Raw genomic sequence first — 17508 nt, forward strand, 5'->3', positions numbered from 1 at the left:
GAATATACCTCTAGGCTATCAGAAACAGAACTGATTGCCAGTTGTTTCTGAAGTGAAACAGTAAAGCAAGCAAAAGAAAAAAAAAGTCAAATTTGATATGAGTATATTCGGTGAATATAGTTTATTGATAGTTCTGAGCAAAGGTTGAATATCTTGACTACATATATTAATTAAAGAATTCAGTTGCTTGCTTATTTATTTTACCTTCTTTGGAGACTAATCAAAGGTTAAATAAATTAAAGCCTTTGCCTTCTAGAAGTTTTGGAAAAATGAATGTTGCTGGAAGTAGGAGCTGGCCTACATCAGTTCAAATTATGGTATCCTTAGGTGTAATTTACAGTGAAAAGTAACAAAGGTTGCTTCACTAGGTCTAAGAATATAATTTGCAGGTGCAAAATTACTAATTGATGAAATATCAAAGTCTGTTCTCAAAGAGTGAAAATCTCATTTTATTTGGGGAAATGAAAGGATTGCAGTTTCAAAAGCTGCTTAATATAGATGTTGTGGTTACTTTTAAATGTGAGGTTACTTTTAAGATGTGTTTGGATTATGCTCTGAACACAAGCTATGTAAACCAAACCATTCAGCCACCCACAGAACATGTCAGCCATTCACCTTACTTCTGCATACTTTGTTACCTGACTAGTAGTAGCAACAGTTGACAGTTTGGCTATGTCTAGTGATAAATTGGTACAAGTGAGGAGTAGAGAAGTGTTTCTTCTAGGCTAATGAACACAACTGAAGGGGCTCTGAAAGCTGTAGGTTTGCCTATCTGCATCGTGTACCTCATGCTGGGGAAACCAACGACGCAGGCGTGCCATGTCCTGGCCGTACTGGTTCTCCTGAAGAAGCTGCTGCTGCTGCTCCCTTAGTTGTAGCTTGATTGCTTTAAGAATGTGTGAGCATTGGATGAGGTTGAGCAATTCCTGGCGCAGATGCCAGTTCTCTGCTCTTACTTGCTTGGTATGCTGAATCAGAGTTTGTACTGCTGCTTCTTCAGCTTTCTTGGTCAGAACCTGGATCTTCTGATGAGCCTCTACCTCACAAGCAGCCTTGGCCTGCAGAAATCTGCTCTTGATTTTGTGCATTTGTTCTGAATGCTGGATCTTTGTGACCAACAACTCCTTCTCCAGGTCCTTAATCTTGTTCATCTGTTCCAGCTGCAGGTCTTTGAAAGGCTGCAATTCTTCAACCTCCTTGTTCATAAGAGAATACTTTGTCTCCATATCCATGAGGTAGTTCCTTACCTCCTTCTCTTTTTCTGTATAGTGTGAGATTAGCTTCTCTTTCTGCTTCCAGATTTGAGAAATATCAGTGTGATTCTGGTCATTTAATGTTATTATCAAATTCTGGCACTTCTGGCTGTATTTTGTTATGTAGGAGAGGTAAGCATTGCTCTCTTCCTGATTCTGTTGAGCTTCCTTTTCTAGGATATCATTCTCCTGGAGGAAATGTTCCACTCTTCCCATATATGTATTCATATGTTCAGTAAGGGTTTTGTATTCCTTCTGCAAATACTGCTTCCTCTCTCTGACAAGTGTTTCTGCGGGGCTTCTTCCTTTGGATATTTCTCCATTCTTGGTTCTTAGTCCTTCCTTATTTTTTCCTGCGCCTATGGTGTCTTGTTTCAGCTTCTTTTTCTTGGATGGCATACTTCACACTGATGTATCAAATTCTGGCAAAATGTAACAGAATGAAAAATTAGGAATTCTAGGGGAGTATTCTGGTTACATGTATGAAGGTTACTTTTTTTTTTCCAGTCACGTCCTCTTGTTTTCAACTGCTTATAATTGGCTGCTAAAATGTCTGGCCTAAAATACTTCATGTCTCGCCTGTGTCTTGACTTGAAGCACACATATGCACGTATGTGTATGTGTATTTTTATAGTCACAGTTAACTGATAAGTAGTTTTGCTAATCTAAAAATATGTATGTTGTAAGATTTTTGTTGTTGCTGTTGTTTAATGTTGTACTCTTTCTGTAGTTTGGCGTATGGAGTCAAATTTCCCTGGGGAATTATTAGAGCTTTAAGTTGTGTACTGTCTCTCTGTAGGCAGTAGGTCTTGTGACTAGAACTTCAGCCAGACAATTGGTACTGAAGGCTGGATAGAGGCATGACTAAAATCCATAAATTTATGAAGTAAATTATAAAATATGGCTGCAAAATCATAGGGCTAGAAGCTATCTGAATTACTCTGTAGAGATTTATGTTATGGGAGAAGTTCCATTCCTCCATCAAAGTTAGTTAGACTCCTGTGTTTATATTTGGAGAGGCAGAATTCACAGCCACACCATTTTTCTGGAATGAGAAACTTAAGTCAGTATTGTCTTATGAAATGGGAGCAGAGAAGGAAATGTTGCTTCCAGTTTAAACCTAAGGCTTCAATGATTGATCAGGGTATTTAGTTACTTTGAAGGGTGACTATGTTCTTGTCCTTCCTTTGCCTGAGGTAACATGAACTGACATCTTCTTGGACATCATCTTAACTATTAGGCTATAATATAATTTGAGATACAACTCTTAGGTATTTAAATATTCATGCATGCAGAGAGAGTGAAAGAATGACTATAATGTTTCAATCCAAATACACTCACTTGAGTGAGGGGAGAGTTGTGTTCCAGTGCTCATTATTCTTAGATGTACACCCAGGTTGCCATGGCCAGAAAACAACATACCAGATTAGAGCCTAGAGTGAAGAAACACGTGTAGTGCAAATAATGGCAAGAATTATCGTGTTGTTAGAAAAAATGGCCACAGTAAGATGCACCTTTAGAGCATACAGTTTTTTTTCCAGAAGCGCCAAACATTTCGGAACAATTAATGCTCAAGCACAGTAGCAAGCAGGAAGCTGCACATGTCTGGAATGTATGTTTTTTTTCTTTAGTTTCAGAATGATGTTTCTGTTGATCTTGATGTCTGTATGCCAAAGGTTCACACGGTTAAGTATAACTAAGCACATCCTGAATCCGGGAAATAAGTTAGAAAACATGTTTTGTAATGTTTGTGAGCCACCAGGGAAAGATGATGGAATAATGGACAATGCCTTAAATAGCGCTTTTTAAAAGCCCTCTTCTGTACATATCAAATGATTAAAAGATAATTCATCACAGGTAACAATGTCTGGTAATTAGACATAATTTTTGTGGTGCGAATGAGGCAGGGAATTGCTGATATAACAGTAAGTGGTAATGTAATTAAATTTTAAGATATATTCAAATAGTGTAAACACTATGCCTACAATCCTAAATTAAGATGTTGCTAATTTTTTTGGAAGCAGACGTTTTAGCAGAGGTCTCATTTTTTTACATGCAACATTATGTACTGTAAGAAGAAAAGAGCAAGAGCGATAACATTTAGCACTAGTCACTAAAGTAGTTGAAGCCTTAGGCCACAGTCAAGGCCACCTGGAGCCTGTTTTTACAGAACAAGGAATATTGTCCCCATTGCTGATAAGCCTCACAAGAGGTAACCTAAAGAAACCCCTCCCAGCAACAGGGAGCGCCAATGGACCACTAGAAAATGAATAAGAGAAGCCACGAGATTGGTTAATAGGGATCAGACTATGGTGGGGGGAGTTTGCTTAAGGGGATGAAGAGAACCAAGAAGCTGTGGGCAGGATCCCTCCTTGGAGGCACCCAGCTTAAGCTGTACCTTTATAATGTGTAATAAACCTTTTTTTTTTTTGTTTTGAAAAATATTCGGTGTTTAATTGGGAAAGTAAGCGGAGGCCTAGGGTGGAGCCAAAACAGTTGGAGATGGCAACTGCATAATACCTGCTGTAAAAGGTGGCAACTGTGTAATTCTTGCAACAGTATTAAAGCTGGTGAGATAGCTGCAATATAAGAGGCATAGTTAGGTCCACAACAAATACTGAAGGAAGAGAAATGCATCAGTATTAATGACTTGCAGATTTAATTGTGAAAATAAGAGTGAATAGTACTTTGTGTGCTGAATTTTAAAACTACTTCTTCAAAGGAGGAACACGGCAATCAAGGATGTAATCACAGCTGGAGAGAAGTCTGGTAAGTCTAAGGTAGTTTTTAATGAACATTTGTAACATTAATGTAACATTTGTAACTAAAACTTGCTGTATCCTACTAAAACTGATGGCTCTCTTTTCAGAAAATGTCCAAAATTCAAGTAGATAGGTGACCAAAGCAGAATTAAGTATACAAAAGCTCTCATCGCAGTAATAACAGAACAGGTTCCAAGCTGGGAATACGGCAGCTGCATCAGAAATACAGTGCATATAGGGAGACATAAGAATCTGAGGGAGAAATCAGTGTAACTGTGTTTTGGGAAATGCACTTGAAGACTAGAAGGGTGTCAGGATGGAAGTAGTAGAAATGAGCTGATGCAAGGCATGGTAGGGTTTGGGGGGCGGGGGGAAAGACAATTGAAGAACTGTGTGAACGTTAGGGGAATGGCTAAATTTGCATGGAAAAAACAGGCTTTGCTAAAGTTGTTATCATACAAAATGTATTTTTTCAGAAAGCCACTGACCTTTCCTGCTCTTGTGGTCTTTTCAAGACAGCTTCTTCTGGCTTGCTCCTCCTGGCTTACAGGACAGCATTTGAAGATAGCTGAACGGTGATTTCTGAACAGTGGCGTTGTTTACAAGCTTTATGTGTCCATGGTGATGAAACACTGCAACCACAAGCAAAGCCCTGCAGCAAGATTCTTAGAACAATTTCAGTTCCCAGCTTGGTTGTGAGGCCAGACTGTGAGATGCTTTGTTACCTACCAAGTGATGAGCTGTCAGTTAAATAGAAAACTAAGTGCAGTTTGGCTTATAAGAAAAAGTTTTATAGAGGCCACTATATTTTGTGGGAAACAGCCTCAGCTAGCTATTAGGATTTGCTGAAGGAGAACATATGACTTAAGCCCTCGTCCTCCTTGGGAATTAGGTACCAATATCTATTAAAGCATTTCTAGTCCATATATTTGGAGTTTCTTTCCATGAGGTTGGCAAGCAGTCCCACATCCCACAAAATTAGGAAGGGGTGTATGTATGTTGGGGGGAGGAGGGGGAAGCCACACAGTGGGGTTCCATCTAGCACCAAAGCCACATGGGGGTCGGGGGTGGGGGGTGCGCACCAAAGTCATGCTGCAAGAAGGGCCTTGGGTGCCTCACAGTCACACTGCTGGGGCAGGTTCTCAGTTTGCATTTAAGGAGTTACCTGTTCATGTGTTTGGCTGGTAGTTTCCGTTACAAGGAAGCAGTCCATTAATTCACCTTTTAATGTAGTTTAATGCACTTAAGTTATTTTCAGAACAGATGAGATTAGCTGCAAGTCTGCACACTAACCAGTGTCTTGTTGCATTTCTCATGTTTTTTTATGTTCTGATACATGTGGACAAGAATAAACACATTAAAAAAAAAACCCTGATAGACTGAGATTGTATGCAAAAGGGAAAATTATTCACGGGCTGGAGAAAATGCTTTAAAATGAGGGAAAAGCAACTCAATCTCATTTCACAAAAAGACTGGGACATACAAACTCAATACGTAAAAATCTGCACTAAGAGAAAAGACTAAAGAATAAAGGGTATTCTAATTTTGCAGGAAACCACCTACAAATCAACAAAATCTCAAGGTGTAAAATTCAAATGAGAAAAAAAAATCATTTTCACACATTTTTACATGAAATGATTAACCACTGCAATAAACAGCCAAAGGAAGTAATGGATTCTCCATTATTCCTGTACTCAAGTTCACATTTCTTTCTAGAAAAATGTACTTCAGTCACAAATCACCAGATTTGATGAACAGATAAGCTAGTGAAATTCCATGCTTGTGCCACACAGAAGCAAAGTTTGACAATAGAACAGTCTCTTCTACCCTTATATACTCAAGGAAATAAAATTTCTCATGTATGATGATCAGCTTGTGAGTTTTATAAATGAGCTTATGGCATTTAGACATATCTTTCTTGTTCCAATGAATGGCAGATATATTAATGTGCTCTATACTGCTGAAAATAAAGCATGCAGAATAATGAGCATGGATATAGCTCCATCCATTTGGCACAATAAATGCGCTAATAAGGTCTTAGCGCTAGCCTTGAGGAACATGAAAAATACTGCTCCCAAATATTGAAAGCTGAAAGAGTGGTCAAATGAAAGAGACAGCAGCAATGGGCAGTTTCAGATCTGTCCACTGCCTAAATGTTACATCAAGAAACATATTCTCAATAACGTAACACTTTTATTAAAAAGTTTCTAAGCCAGGAAAAAGGACAGAAATATGATCTAAATATGATCTGAGTAGGAAAAAGTCACTCTAAGCATCTAGCTTCAGTGTTATACTTGTCGGGAGACAGTAATTTCCACCACGATCTGCTGATACCAGCAAAGCTATGTTAACATTGCTATGAGAAATTAAATTCTCCTGAAATTGTTCTAAGCTGGAACTGACAAGGAGGAGCCTTATTTCCACAAGGCTTTAACCTTTCTTGTTATGGAAACAGTTTGACCCTAGGTTCCCAAGGAGCAGAGACTCATGCAAGTATAACAGCAAAATTAATTATTTAATTAAATGACAGTACGACAGAGTAACAGCTCAAGCTGCGTGCCTCCGGGGAGAGACCCAGAACAAAAGAATTCTTAAGTAATTATACTTTTTACAGTCTTATTTCCCTGCCTGCCAGTGAAACTCTTCCAATCTTCTTTACTGAGTCAGTGGTCTCTTTCCCTCTAATTGGTTCACGTCTACATCCTGGGCTGGTTGCTAGACGGTTGCAATGTTCCTGCTCCACGGTACCTTATCTTATCTGAAGGTCAGCCATTACCTCTGTTCATTCTGGTCACTCTGTTCTGTATCCTCGAGGGCTGGTTCTAGCCGATTTTGCAGTTGCGCCATCAGCAATGTTCTTTGGGTTACAGTTCAGTCCTGCGGCCTGCAGGCTTCACCTGCTTTAGGCACTTCTGCTAAGCAGGAGTCAGACTTATGCTAAGCTGAAGCTGCTGGCTACAATTCCCTTCTCTAGCATCCCTCATATGGTGCTTACGTTCCTATACATATGTTCTTCCCAGGAGTAATCTTACTTTATTAAACAAATGCCTTTCTGAGCCAATACCAAACAACATGGTGGATTTTCTTCTAACACTAATGTAGCATCATAGGAGGCAGCTGAGAGCAGTTAATAAGCCAGTGTTCTAGACTTGCAAAGGCAGGAAGAAGTGGACTAGTTATTGAGCTTCCCTCGAGAGTGCAGAAGGTGGAAAAGCATCCTAGTGGGAGGTTGTGTGCTCTCTAACTATTCTGGAGGCTTTACCTTGTGATGCGTTTCTCTGGGTAGGCTGAAACACTCGTCACCCATAGCAGGTAGGGGCCAGGACCACCTTGTGCTGAGGGCTCAGCAGTACCAGAGAGGCGAGGGTGTCCCAGGGGTAGCTGTAGGTGCCTGGATTTCTCCTGCCCACCTCAAGGCATGGGTGTGGGGGAAAAAGGGTGGGGGGGTTTCAGGGGCCTGGCAGTACTCTGCACCGTGAGTGCACAGAGTAAGATCTGCCTGGAATGCATATTTGACTTTCCCCGTCTTTTTTTTTTTTTAACCTTGGCTTTAGGGCTGAGGTTTCTCCCCAAAGTAGGCTTGTATGTGTGCCTTCACTCATGTAGAGGCAGATGGCCTGGAGGCGTGGGGAGGCAGGCTGGCCCACGAGCAGGAGTTTTGTGTGGTGTCCTAGGCAGGATAGCTCCTTTGTACCTCGTGTGCCCAAGGGTGTCGGTAAGTGACAAGATGATAACAAGTGGCTGTCAGTGACAGAGCTGTTTTTTTGCCATTCCCCATACTAAAGAAAAATCAATTTCCAGATTGGCTTTCACATGTAGAGACCTTTCCTTAGGTCTAGTTGGGGTTTCACAATGCACCTGCAATAACATATGGTTGTTGTCAGAGACGTGTTAGACAAGTTGCCTGCAGAGAATATAGAAAAGGTGTTACCTTAATGCTGTGCTGATCAGAACTACGGAAGAGGAGGTGCAAGAGTGAGGTATCAGAGCCTTAAAACGGACTGGACGGGACAGGATTTACGGTCAGTTTGTGTACAGTGCACAAGTAGTGCAACCCCAGGATCACTGTACAGGTACTGTAATTGGGGAAACAGCACACTAACAAAAAAAAAAAAAGTTAAACCTTTGTGTGAAATAAAGGGTCCTTCCCATCAATCCTGAGTAAGAGGGTTGCATTTCTTATAGCAGCATATCCATAGCTATTCTGGTAGCAGCAGACCACCACAATGGGAGGTTCTGGAAAGGAGTCAGGAGCAGAGCTGGAACAATGCATGAGGCTCTTTTCCCTAGCCAGACAGAAGCGGCTGTAAGCACGCTTGCTATAAAACGATGAGGACGAGGCCCACCCCTGCTGGGGCCCTTGCCCTGGGCCCTGACTGCGGGCATCCGGTGCACTCCACCGCCCGAGGCCTGCTCCGCCTGCCCGCCGGGGCGCTGGGCCCCACACGGGCCGCCGGGACACGGGGTGCTCGTGGCGTCCCCACCACCGTCTCCTCCTGCAGGACAGAGGTACCTACCAGAGAGGGTACGAAAGGGTCGGGGGGCACAAACGGATGGGCCGAGGGCGCGGGGAGCTGCCGTCACCGGAAGGTGATGCCCCAGCGGGGCCGCGCACGCGCACTGCGGCGGGAGCTGCTCCCGGCTGCCCTCGGGCGGGGGCTGCCCGTACTGAGGCCAGCCGGGCCGCGCATGCGCACTGGCGGAATTGCTGTCCCGGGGTGACAAGCCAGTACACCAGCCAAGGCCGCACGCATACGCACTGAGGCGGACCAGCTCCTTGCTGCCCTCGGGCGGTGACACCCCACTACTGCAGCCGCTCAGCTCAGGCGGGCGCAGCAGCACCGCTCTACTCCCTGCTGCCCCCAAGTGACGACAAACAGTACTGCAGCCCGGTGATTAACGCAGGCACAGTGCTGCCCTCGGGTGGTGACACCCCAGTACTGCAGCCAGCCGAGGAACGACTGCGGACCGGTGCGGATCTGCGCAGAGCTGATCTCGGGCGAAGGAATTCCACCGCTGCAGCAGGACGGCTCAGCCCAGCGCAGCGCCGCCGCACTGCTCACGGCTGCCATAACCTGATTACAGATCAGAACTGCAGCCAGGCAGAAAACGCAGGAGCACTGCCCCCGACTCGCCCCATGAAGTCCTCGGGCGATGACAACGCAGTACCGCAGCCAGCGAGGGCGAACTGGGCTTCCCTGTGCTCCCTGCTGCCCTCGCGTGTCGACAGCGCAGTACTGCACCCAGGGAGCGAGCGCATGCGCGGTGATCCCGCCGTGCTCCCTGCTGCCCTCGGGTGTCGACAGCGCAGTACTGCAGCCAGGGAGCGAGCGCATGCGCGGTGCTCCCGCCGTGCTCCCTGCTGCCCTCGGGTGTCGACAGCGCAGTACTGCACCGAGGGAGCGAGCGCATGCGCGGTGCTCCCGCCGTGCTCCCTGCTGCCCTCGCGTGTCGACAGCGCAGTACTGCAGCCAGGGAGCGAGCGCATGCGCGTTGATCCCGCCGTGCTCCCTGCTGCCCTCGGGTGTCGACAGCGCAGTACTGCAGCCAGGGAGCGAGCGCATGCGCGTTGATCACGCCGTGCTCCCTGCTGCCCTCGCGTGTCGACAGCGCAGTACTGCACCGAGGGAGCGAGCGCATGCGCGTTGATCCCGCCGTGCTCCCTGCTGCCCTCGGGTGTCGACAGCGCAGTACTGCAGCCAGGGAGCGAGCGCATGCGCGGTGATCCCGCCGTGCTCCCTGCTGCTCTCGGGGGTCGACAGCGCAGTACTGCACCGAGGGAGCGAGCGCATGCGCGGTGATCCCGCCGTGCTCCCTGCTGCCCCCGGGGGTCGACAACGCAGTACTGCAGCCAGGGAGCGAGCGCATGCGCGGTGCTCCCGCCGTGCTCCCTGCTGCCCTCGGGTGTCGACAGCGCAGTACTGCACCGAGGGAGCGAGCGCATGCGCGGTGCTCCCGCCGTGCTCCCTGCTGCCCTCGGGTGTCGACAGCGCAGTACTGCAGCCAGGGAGCGAGCGCATGCGCGTTGATCCCGCCGTGCTCCCTGCTGCCCTCGGGTGTCGACAGCGCAGTACTGCAGCCAGGGAGCGAGCGCATGCGCGTTGATCCCGCCGTGCTCCCTGCTGCCCTCGCGTGTCGACAGCGCAGTACTGCACCGAGGGAGCGAGCGCATGCGCGGTGATCCCGCCGTGCTCCCTGCTGCCCTCGGGTGTCGACAGCGCAGTACTGCAGCCAGGGAGCGAGCGCATGCGCGGTGATCCCGCCGTGCTCCCTGCTGCTCTCGGGTGTCGACAGCGCAGTACTGCACCGAGGGAGCGAGCGCATGCGCGTTGATCCCGCCGTGCTCCCTGCTGCCCCCGGGGGTCGACAACGCAGTACTGCAGCCAGGGAGCGAGCGCATGCGCGGTGATCCCGCCGTGCTCCCTGCTGCCCTCGGGTGTCGACAGCGCAGTACTGCACCGAGGGAGCGAGCGCATGCGCGTTGATCCCGCCGTGCTCCCTGCTGCCCTCGGGTGTCGACAGCGCAGTACTGCAGCCAGGGAGCGAGCGCATGCGCGGTGCTCCCGCCGTGCTCCCTGCTGCCCTCGGGTGTCGACAGCGCAGTACTGCAGCCAGGGAGCGAGCGCATGCGCGGTGATCCCGCCGTGCTCCCTGCTGCCCTCGGGTGTCGACAGTGCAGTACTGCAGCCAGGGAGCGAGCGCATGCGCGGTGATCCCGCCGTGCTCCCTGCTGCCCTCGCGTGTCGACAGCGCAGTACTGCACCGAGGGAGCGAGCGCATGCGCGGTGATCCCGCCGTGCTCCCTGCTGCCCCCGGGGGTCGACAACGCAGTACTGCAGCCAGGGAGCGAGCGCATGCGCGGTGCTCCCGCCGTGCTCCCTGCTGCCCTCGGGTGTCGACAGCGCAGTACTGCACCGAGGGAGCGAGCGCATGCGCGTTGATCCCGCCGTGCTCCCTGCTGCCCTCGGGTGTCGACAGCGCAGTACTGCAGCCAGGGAGCGAGCGCATGCGCGGTGCTCCCGCCGTGCTCCCTGCTGCCCTCGGGTGTCGACAGCGCAGTACTGCACCGAGGGAGCGAGCGCATGCGCGGTGCTCCCGCCGTGCTCCCTGCTGCCCTCGCGTGTCGACAGCGCAGTACTGCACCGAGGGAGCGAGCGCATGCGCGGTGATCCCGCCGTGCTCCCTGCTGCCCTCGCGTGTCGACAGCGCAGTACTGCAGCCAGGGAGCGAGCGCATGCGCGGTGATCCCGCCGTGCTCCCTGCTGCCCTCGGGTGTCGACAGCGCAGTACTGCACCGAGGAAGCGAGCGCATGCGCGGTGCTCCCGCCGTGCTCCCTGCTGCCCTCGGGTGTCGACAGCGCAGTACTGCACCGAGGGAGCGAGCGCATGCGCGGTGATCCCGCCGTGCTCCCTGCTGCCCTCGGGTGTCGACAGCGCAGTACTGCAGCCAGGGAGCGAGCGCATGCGCGGTGCTCCCGCCGTGCTCCCTGCTGCCCTCGGGTGTCGACAGCGCAGTACTGCAGCCAGGGAGCGAGCGCATGCGCGGTGCTCCCGCCGTGCTCCCTGCTGCCCTCGGGTGTCGACAGCGCAGTACTGCAGCCAGGGAGCGAGCGCATGCGCGGTGATCCCGCCGTGCTCCCTGCTGCCCTCGCGTGTCGACAGCGCAGTACTGCACCGAGGGAGCGAGCGCATGCGCGGTGATCCCGCCGTGCTCCCTGCTGCCCTCGCGTGTCGACAGCGCAGTACTGCACCCAGGGAGCGAGCGCATGCGCGGTGATCCCGCCGTGCTCCCTGCTGCCCTCGGGTGTCGACAGCGCAGTACTGCAGCCAGGGAGCGAGCGCATGCGCGTTGACCCCGCCGTGCTCCCTGCTGCTCTCGGGTGTCGACAGTGCAGTACTGCTCCGAGGGAGCGAGCGCATGCGCGGTGATCCCGCCGTGCTCCCTGCTGCCCTCGCGTGTCGACAGCGCAGTACTGCAGCCAGGGAGCGACCGCATGCGCGGTGCTCCCGCCGTGCTCCCTGCTGCCCTCGGGTGTCGACAGCGCAGTACTGCACCGAGGGAGCGAGCGCATGCGCGGTGATCCCGCCGTGCTCCCTGCTGCCCTCGGGTGTCGACAGCGCAGTACTGCACCGAGGGAGCGAGCGCATGCGCGGTGATCCCGCCGTGCTCCCTGCTGCCCTCGGGTGTCGACAGCGCAGTACTGCAGCCAGGGAGCGAGCGCATGCGCGGTGATCCCGCCGTGCTCCCTGCTGCCCTCGCGTGTCGACAGCGCAGTACTGCAGCCAGGGAGCGAGCGCATGCGCGGTGATCCCGCCGTGCTCCCTGCTGCTCTCGGGTGTCGACAGCGCAGTACTGCAGCCAGGGAGCGAGCGCATGCGCGGTGATCCCGCCGTGCTCCCTGCTGCCCTCGCGTGTCGACAGCGCAGTACTGCAGCCAGGGAGCGGCCGCATGCGCGGTGCTCCCGCCGTGCTCCCTGCTGCCCTCGGGTGTCGACAGCGCAGTACTGCAGCCAGGGAGCGAGCGCATGCGCGGTGATCCCGCCGTGCTCCCTGCTGCCCTCGGGTGTCGACAGCGCAGTACTGCACCGAGGGAGCGAGCGCATGCGCGGTGATCCCGCCGTGCTCCCTGCTGCCCTCGCGTGTCGACAGCGCAGTACTGCAGCCAGGGAGCGAGCGCATGCGCGGTGATCCCGCCGTGCTCCCTGCTGCCCTCGGGTGTCGACAGCGCAGTACTGCAGCCAGGGAGCGAGCGCATGCGCGGTGATCCCGCCGTGCTCCCTGCTGCCCTCGCCTGTCGACAGCGCAGTACTGCAGCGAGGGAGCGAGCGCATGCGCGGTGATCCCGCCGTGCTCCCTGCTGCCCTCGGGTGTCGACAGCGCAGTACTGCAGCCAGGGAGCGAGCGCATGCGCGTTGATCCCGCCGTGCTCCCTGCTGCCCTCGGGTGTCGACAGCGCAGTACTGCACCGAGGAAGCGGCCGCATGCGCGGTGCTCCCGCCGTGCTCCCTGCTGCTCTCGGGTGTCGACAGTGCAGTACTGCAGCCAGGGAGCGAGCGCATGCGCGGTGCTCCCGCCGTGCTCCCTGCTGCCCTCGGGTGTCGACAGCGCAGTACTGCAGCCAGGGAGCGAGCGCATGCGCGGTGATCCCGCCGTGCTCCCTGCTGCCCTCGCGTGTCGACAGCGCAGTACTGCACCGAGGGAGCGAGCGCATGCGCGTTGATCCCGCCGTGCTCCCTGCTGCCCTCGGGTGTCGACAGCGCAGTACTGCAGCCAGGGAGCGAGCGCATGCGCGGTGATCCCGCCGTGCTCCCTGCTGCTCTCGGGGGTCGACAGCGCAGTACTGCACCGAGGGAGCGAGCGCATGCGCGGTGATCCCGCCGTGCTCCCTGCTGCCCCCGGGGGTCGACAACGCAGTACTGCAGCCAGGGAGCGAGCGCATGCGCGGTGCTCCCGCCGTGCTCCCTGCTGCCCTCGGGTGTCGACAGCGCAGTACTGCACCGAGGGAGCGAGCGCATGCGCGGTGCTCCCGCCGTGCTCCCTGCTGCCCTCGGGTGTCGACAGCGCAGTACTGCAGCCAGGGAGCGAGCGCATGCGCGTTGATCCCGCCGTGCTCCCTGCTGCCCTCGGGTGTCGACAGCGCAGTACTGCAGCCAGGGAGCGAGCGCATGCGCGTTGATCCCGCCGTGCTCCCTGCTGCCCTCGCGTGTCGACAGCGCAGTACTGCACCGAGGGAGCGAGCGCATGCGCGGTGATCCCGCCGTGCTCCCTGCTGCCCTCGGGTGTCGACAGCGCAGTACTGCAGCCAGGGAGCGAGCGCATGCGCGGTGATCCCGCCGTGCTCCCTGCTGCTCTCGGGTGTCGACAGCGCAGTACTGCACCGAGGGAGCGAGCGCATGCGCGTTGATCCCGCCGTGCTCCCTGCTGCCCCCGGGGGTCGACAACGCAGTACTGCAGCCAGGGAGCGAGCGCATGCGCGGTGATCCCGCCGTGCTCCCTGCTGCCCTCGGGTGTCGACAGCGCAGTACTGCACCGAGGGAGCGAGCGCATGCGCGTTGATCCCGCCGTGCTCCCTGCTGCCCTCGGGTGTCGACAGCGCAGTACTGCAGCCAGGGAGCGAGCGCATGCGCGGTGCTCCCGCCGTGCTCCCTGCTGCCCTCGGGTGTCGACAGCGCAGTACTGCAGCCAGGGAGCGAGCGCATGCGCGGTGATCCCGCCGTGCTCCCTGCTGCCCTCGGGTGTCGACAGTGCAGTACTGCAGCCAGGGAGCGAGCGCATGCGCGGTGATCCCGCCGTGCTCCCTGCTGCCCTCGCGTGTCGACAGCGCAGTACTGCACCGAGGGAGCGAGCGCATGCGCGGTGATCCCGCCGTGCTCCCTGCTGCCCCCGGGGGTCGACAACGCAGTACTGCAGCCAGGGAGCGAGCGCATGCGCGGTGCTCCCGCCGTGCTCCCTGCTGCCCTCGGGTGTCGACAGCGCAGTACTGCACCGAGGGAGCGAGCGCATGCGCGTTGATCCCGCCGTGCTCCCTGCTGCCCTCGGGTGTCGACAGCGCAGTACTGCAGCCAGGGAGCGAGCGCATGCGCGGTGCTCCCGCCGTGCTCCCTGCTGCCCTCGGGTGTCGACAGCGCAGTACTGCACCGAGGGAGCGAGCGCATGCGCGGTGATCCCGCCGTGCTCCCTGCTGCCCTCGCGTGTCGACAGCGCAGTACTGCACCGAGGGAGCGAGCGCATGCGCGGTGATCCCGCCGTGCTCCCTGCTGCCCTCGCGTGTCGACAGCGCAGTACTGCAGCCAGGGAGCGAGCGCATGCGCGGTGATCCCGCCGTGCTCCCTGCTGCCCTCGGGTGTCGACAGCGCAGTACTGCACCGAGGAAGCGAGCGCATGCGCGGTGCTCCCGCCGTGCTCCCTGCTGCCCTCGGGTGTCGACAGCGCAGTACTGCACCGAGGGAGCGAGCGCATGCGCGGTGCTCCCGCCGTGCTCCCTGCTGCCCTCGGGTGTCGACAGCGCAGTACTGCAGCCAGGGAGCGAGCGCATGCGCGGTGCTCCCGCCGTGCTCCCTGCTGCCCTCGGGTGTCGACAGCGCAGTACTGCAGCCAGGGAGCGAGCGCATGCGCGGTGCTCCCGCCGTGCTCCCTGCTGCCCTCGGGTGTCGACAGCGCAGTACTGCAGCCAGGGAGCGAGCGCATGCGCGGTGATCCCGCCGTGCTCCCTGCTGCCCTCGCGTGTCGACAGCGCAGTACTGCACCGAGGGAGCGAGCGCATGCGCGGTGATCCCGCCGTGCTCCCTGCTGCCCTCGCGTGTCGACAGCGCAGTACTGCACCCAGGGAGCGAGCGCATGCGCGGTGATCCCGCCGTGCTCCCTGCTGCCCTCGGGTGTCGACAGCGCAGTACTGCAGCCAGGGAGCGAGCGCATGCGCGTTGACCCCGCCGTGCTCCCTGCTGCTCTCGGGTGTCGACAGTGCAGTACTGCTCCGAGGGAGCGAGCGCATGCGCGGTGATCCCGCCGTGCTCCCTGCTGCCCTCGCGTGTCGACAGCGCAGTACTGCAGCCAGGGAGCGACCGCATGCGCGGTGCTCCCGCCGTGCTCCCTGCTGCCCTCGGGTGTCGACAGCGCAGTACTGCACCGAGGGAGCGAGCGCATGCGCGGTGATCCCGCCGTGCTCCCTGCTGCCCTCGGGTGTCGACAGCGCAGTACTGCACCGAGGGAGCGAGCGCATGCGCGGTGATCCCGCCGTGCTCCCTGCTGCCCTCGGGTGTCGACAGCGCAGTACTGCAGCCAGGGAGCGAGCGCATGCGCGGTGATCCCGCCGTGCTCCCTGCTGCCCTCGCGTGTCGACAGCGCAGTACTGCAGCCAGGGAGCGAGCGCATGCGCGGTGATCCCGCCGTGCTCCCTGCTGCTCTCGGGTGTCGACAGCGCAGTACTGCAGCCAGGGAGCGAGCGCATGCGCGGTGATCCCGCCGTGCTCCCTGCTGCCCTCGCGTGTCGACAGCGCAGTACTGCAGCCAGGGAGCGGCCGCATGCGCGGTGCTCCCGCCGTGCTCCCTGCTGCCCTCGGGTGTCGACAGCGCAGTACTGCAGCCAGGGAGCGAGCGCATGCGCGGTGATCCCGCCGTGCTCCCTGCTGCCCTCGGGTGTCGACAGCGCAGTACTGCACCGAGGGAGCGAGCGCATGCGCGGTGATCCCGCCGTGCTCCCTGCTGCCCTCGCGTGTCGACAGCGCAGTACTGCAGCCAGGGAGCGAGCGCATGCGCGGTGATCCCGCCGTGCTCCCTGCTGCCCTCGGGTGTCGACAGCGCAGTACTGCAGCCAGGGAGCGAGCGCATGCGCGGTGATCCCGCCGTGCTCCCTGCTGCCCTCGCCTGTCGACAGCGCAGTACTGCAGCGAGGGAGCGAGCGCATGCGCGGTGATCCCGCCGTGCTCCCTGCTGCCCTCGGGTGTCGACAGCGCAGTACTGCAGCCAGGGAGCGAGCGCATGCGCGTTGATCCCGCCGTGCTCCCTGCTGCCCTCGGGTGTCGACAGCGCAGTACTGCACCGAGGAAGCGGCCGCATGCGCGGTGCTCCCGCCGTGCTCCCTGCTGCTCTCGGGTGTCGACAGTGCAGTACTGCAGCCAGGGAGCGAGCGCATGCGCGGTGCTCCCGCCGTGCTCCCTGCTGCCCTCGGGTGTCGACAGCGCAGTACTGCAGCCAGGGAGCGAGCGCATGCGCGGTGATCCCGCCGTGCTCCCTGCTGCCCTCGGGTGTCGACAGCGCAGTACTGCAGCCAGGGAGCGAGCGCATGCGCGGTGCTCCCGCCGTGCTCCCTGCTGCCCTCGCGTGTCGACAGCGCAGTACTGCAGCCAGGGAGCGAGCGCATGCGCGGTGCTCCCGCCGTGCTCCCTGCTGCCCTCGCGTGTCGACAGCGCAGTACTGCACCGAGGGAGCGAGCGCATGCGCGGTGCTCCCGCCGTGCTCCCTGCTGCCCTCGCGTGTCGACAGCGCAGTACTGCAGCCAGGGAGCGAGCGCATGCGCGGTGATCCCGCCGTGCTCCCTGCTGCCCTCGGGTGTCGACAGCGCAGTACTGTAGCCAGGGAGCGAGCGCATGCGCGGTGATCCCGCCGTGCTCCCTGCTGCCCTCGCGTGTCGACAGCGCAGTACTGCAGCCAGGGAGCGAGCGCATGCGCGTTGATCCCGCCGTGCTCCCTGCTGCCCTCGCGTGTCGACAGCGCAGTACTGCAGCCAGGGAGCGAGCGCATGCGCGGTGCTCCCGCCGTGCTCCCTGCTGCCCTCGCGTGTCGACAGCGCAGTACTGCAGCCAGGGAGCGAGCGCATGCGCGGTGATCCCGCCGTGCTCCCTGCTGCCCTCGGGTGTCGACAGCGCAGTACTGCAGCCAGGGAGCGAGCGCATGCGCGGTGATCCCGCCGTGCTCCCTGCTGCCCTCGCCTGTCGACAGCGCAGTACTGCAGCCAGGGAGCGGCCGCATGCGCGGTGCTCCCGCCGTGCTCCCT

General features: G+C 56.5%; 1 protein-coding gene across 5 annotated transcripts; it reads right to left on the reverse strand.

Moving 5' to 3' along the window:
• Positions 1 to 102: 102 nt before the first annotated feature.
• Positions 103 to 8662, reverse strand: CCDC166 (coiled-coil domain containing 166). 5 transcript variants are annotated; one of them, XM_068933738.1, is made up of 4 exons: positions 8533 to 8626; positions 4504 to 4647; positions 2595 to 2686; positions 103 to 1675 (listed from the first exon to the last, which is right to left on the reverse strand). In XM_068933738.1, exon 4 carries the CDS (start codon positions 1650 to 1652, stop codon positions 726 to 728), a length of 927 nt encoding a protein of 308 aa, XP_068789839.1. In that variant the 5' UTR covers positions 1653 to 1675; positions 2595 to 2686; positions 4504 to 4647; positions 8533 to 8626; the 3' UTR covers positions 103 to 725. The 5 variants fall into 5 exon arrangements, with proteins under 5 accessions (XP_068789839.1, XP_068789840.1, XP_068789836.1 ...); XM_068933739.1 differs by lacking the exon at positions 4504 to 4647 and having other exon boundaries at positions 8533 to 8624; XM_068933735.1 differs by lacking the exon at positions 2595 to 2686 and having other exon boundaries at positions 8533 to 8624.
• Positions 8663 to 17508: the final 8846 nt, after the last annotated feature.

The sequence above is a fragment of the Struthio camelus genome, chromosome 2 (assembly GCF_040807025.1).
Source record: "Struthio camelus isolate bStrCam1 chromosome 2, bStrCam1.hap1, whole genome shotgun sequence".
NCBI lineage: Eukaryota > Metazoa > Chordata > Aves > Struthioniformes > Struthionidae > Struthio > Struthio camelus.

What these genes read in the sequence shown, in the direction of transcription:
- CCDC166 (XM_068933736.1), bottom strand. Translation starts at nt 1,652, where the DNA reads ATGCCATCCAAGAAAAAGAAGCTGAAACAAGACACCATAGGCGCAGGA.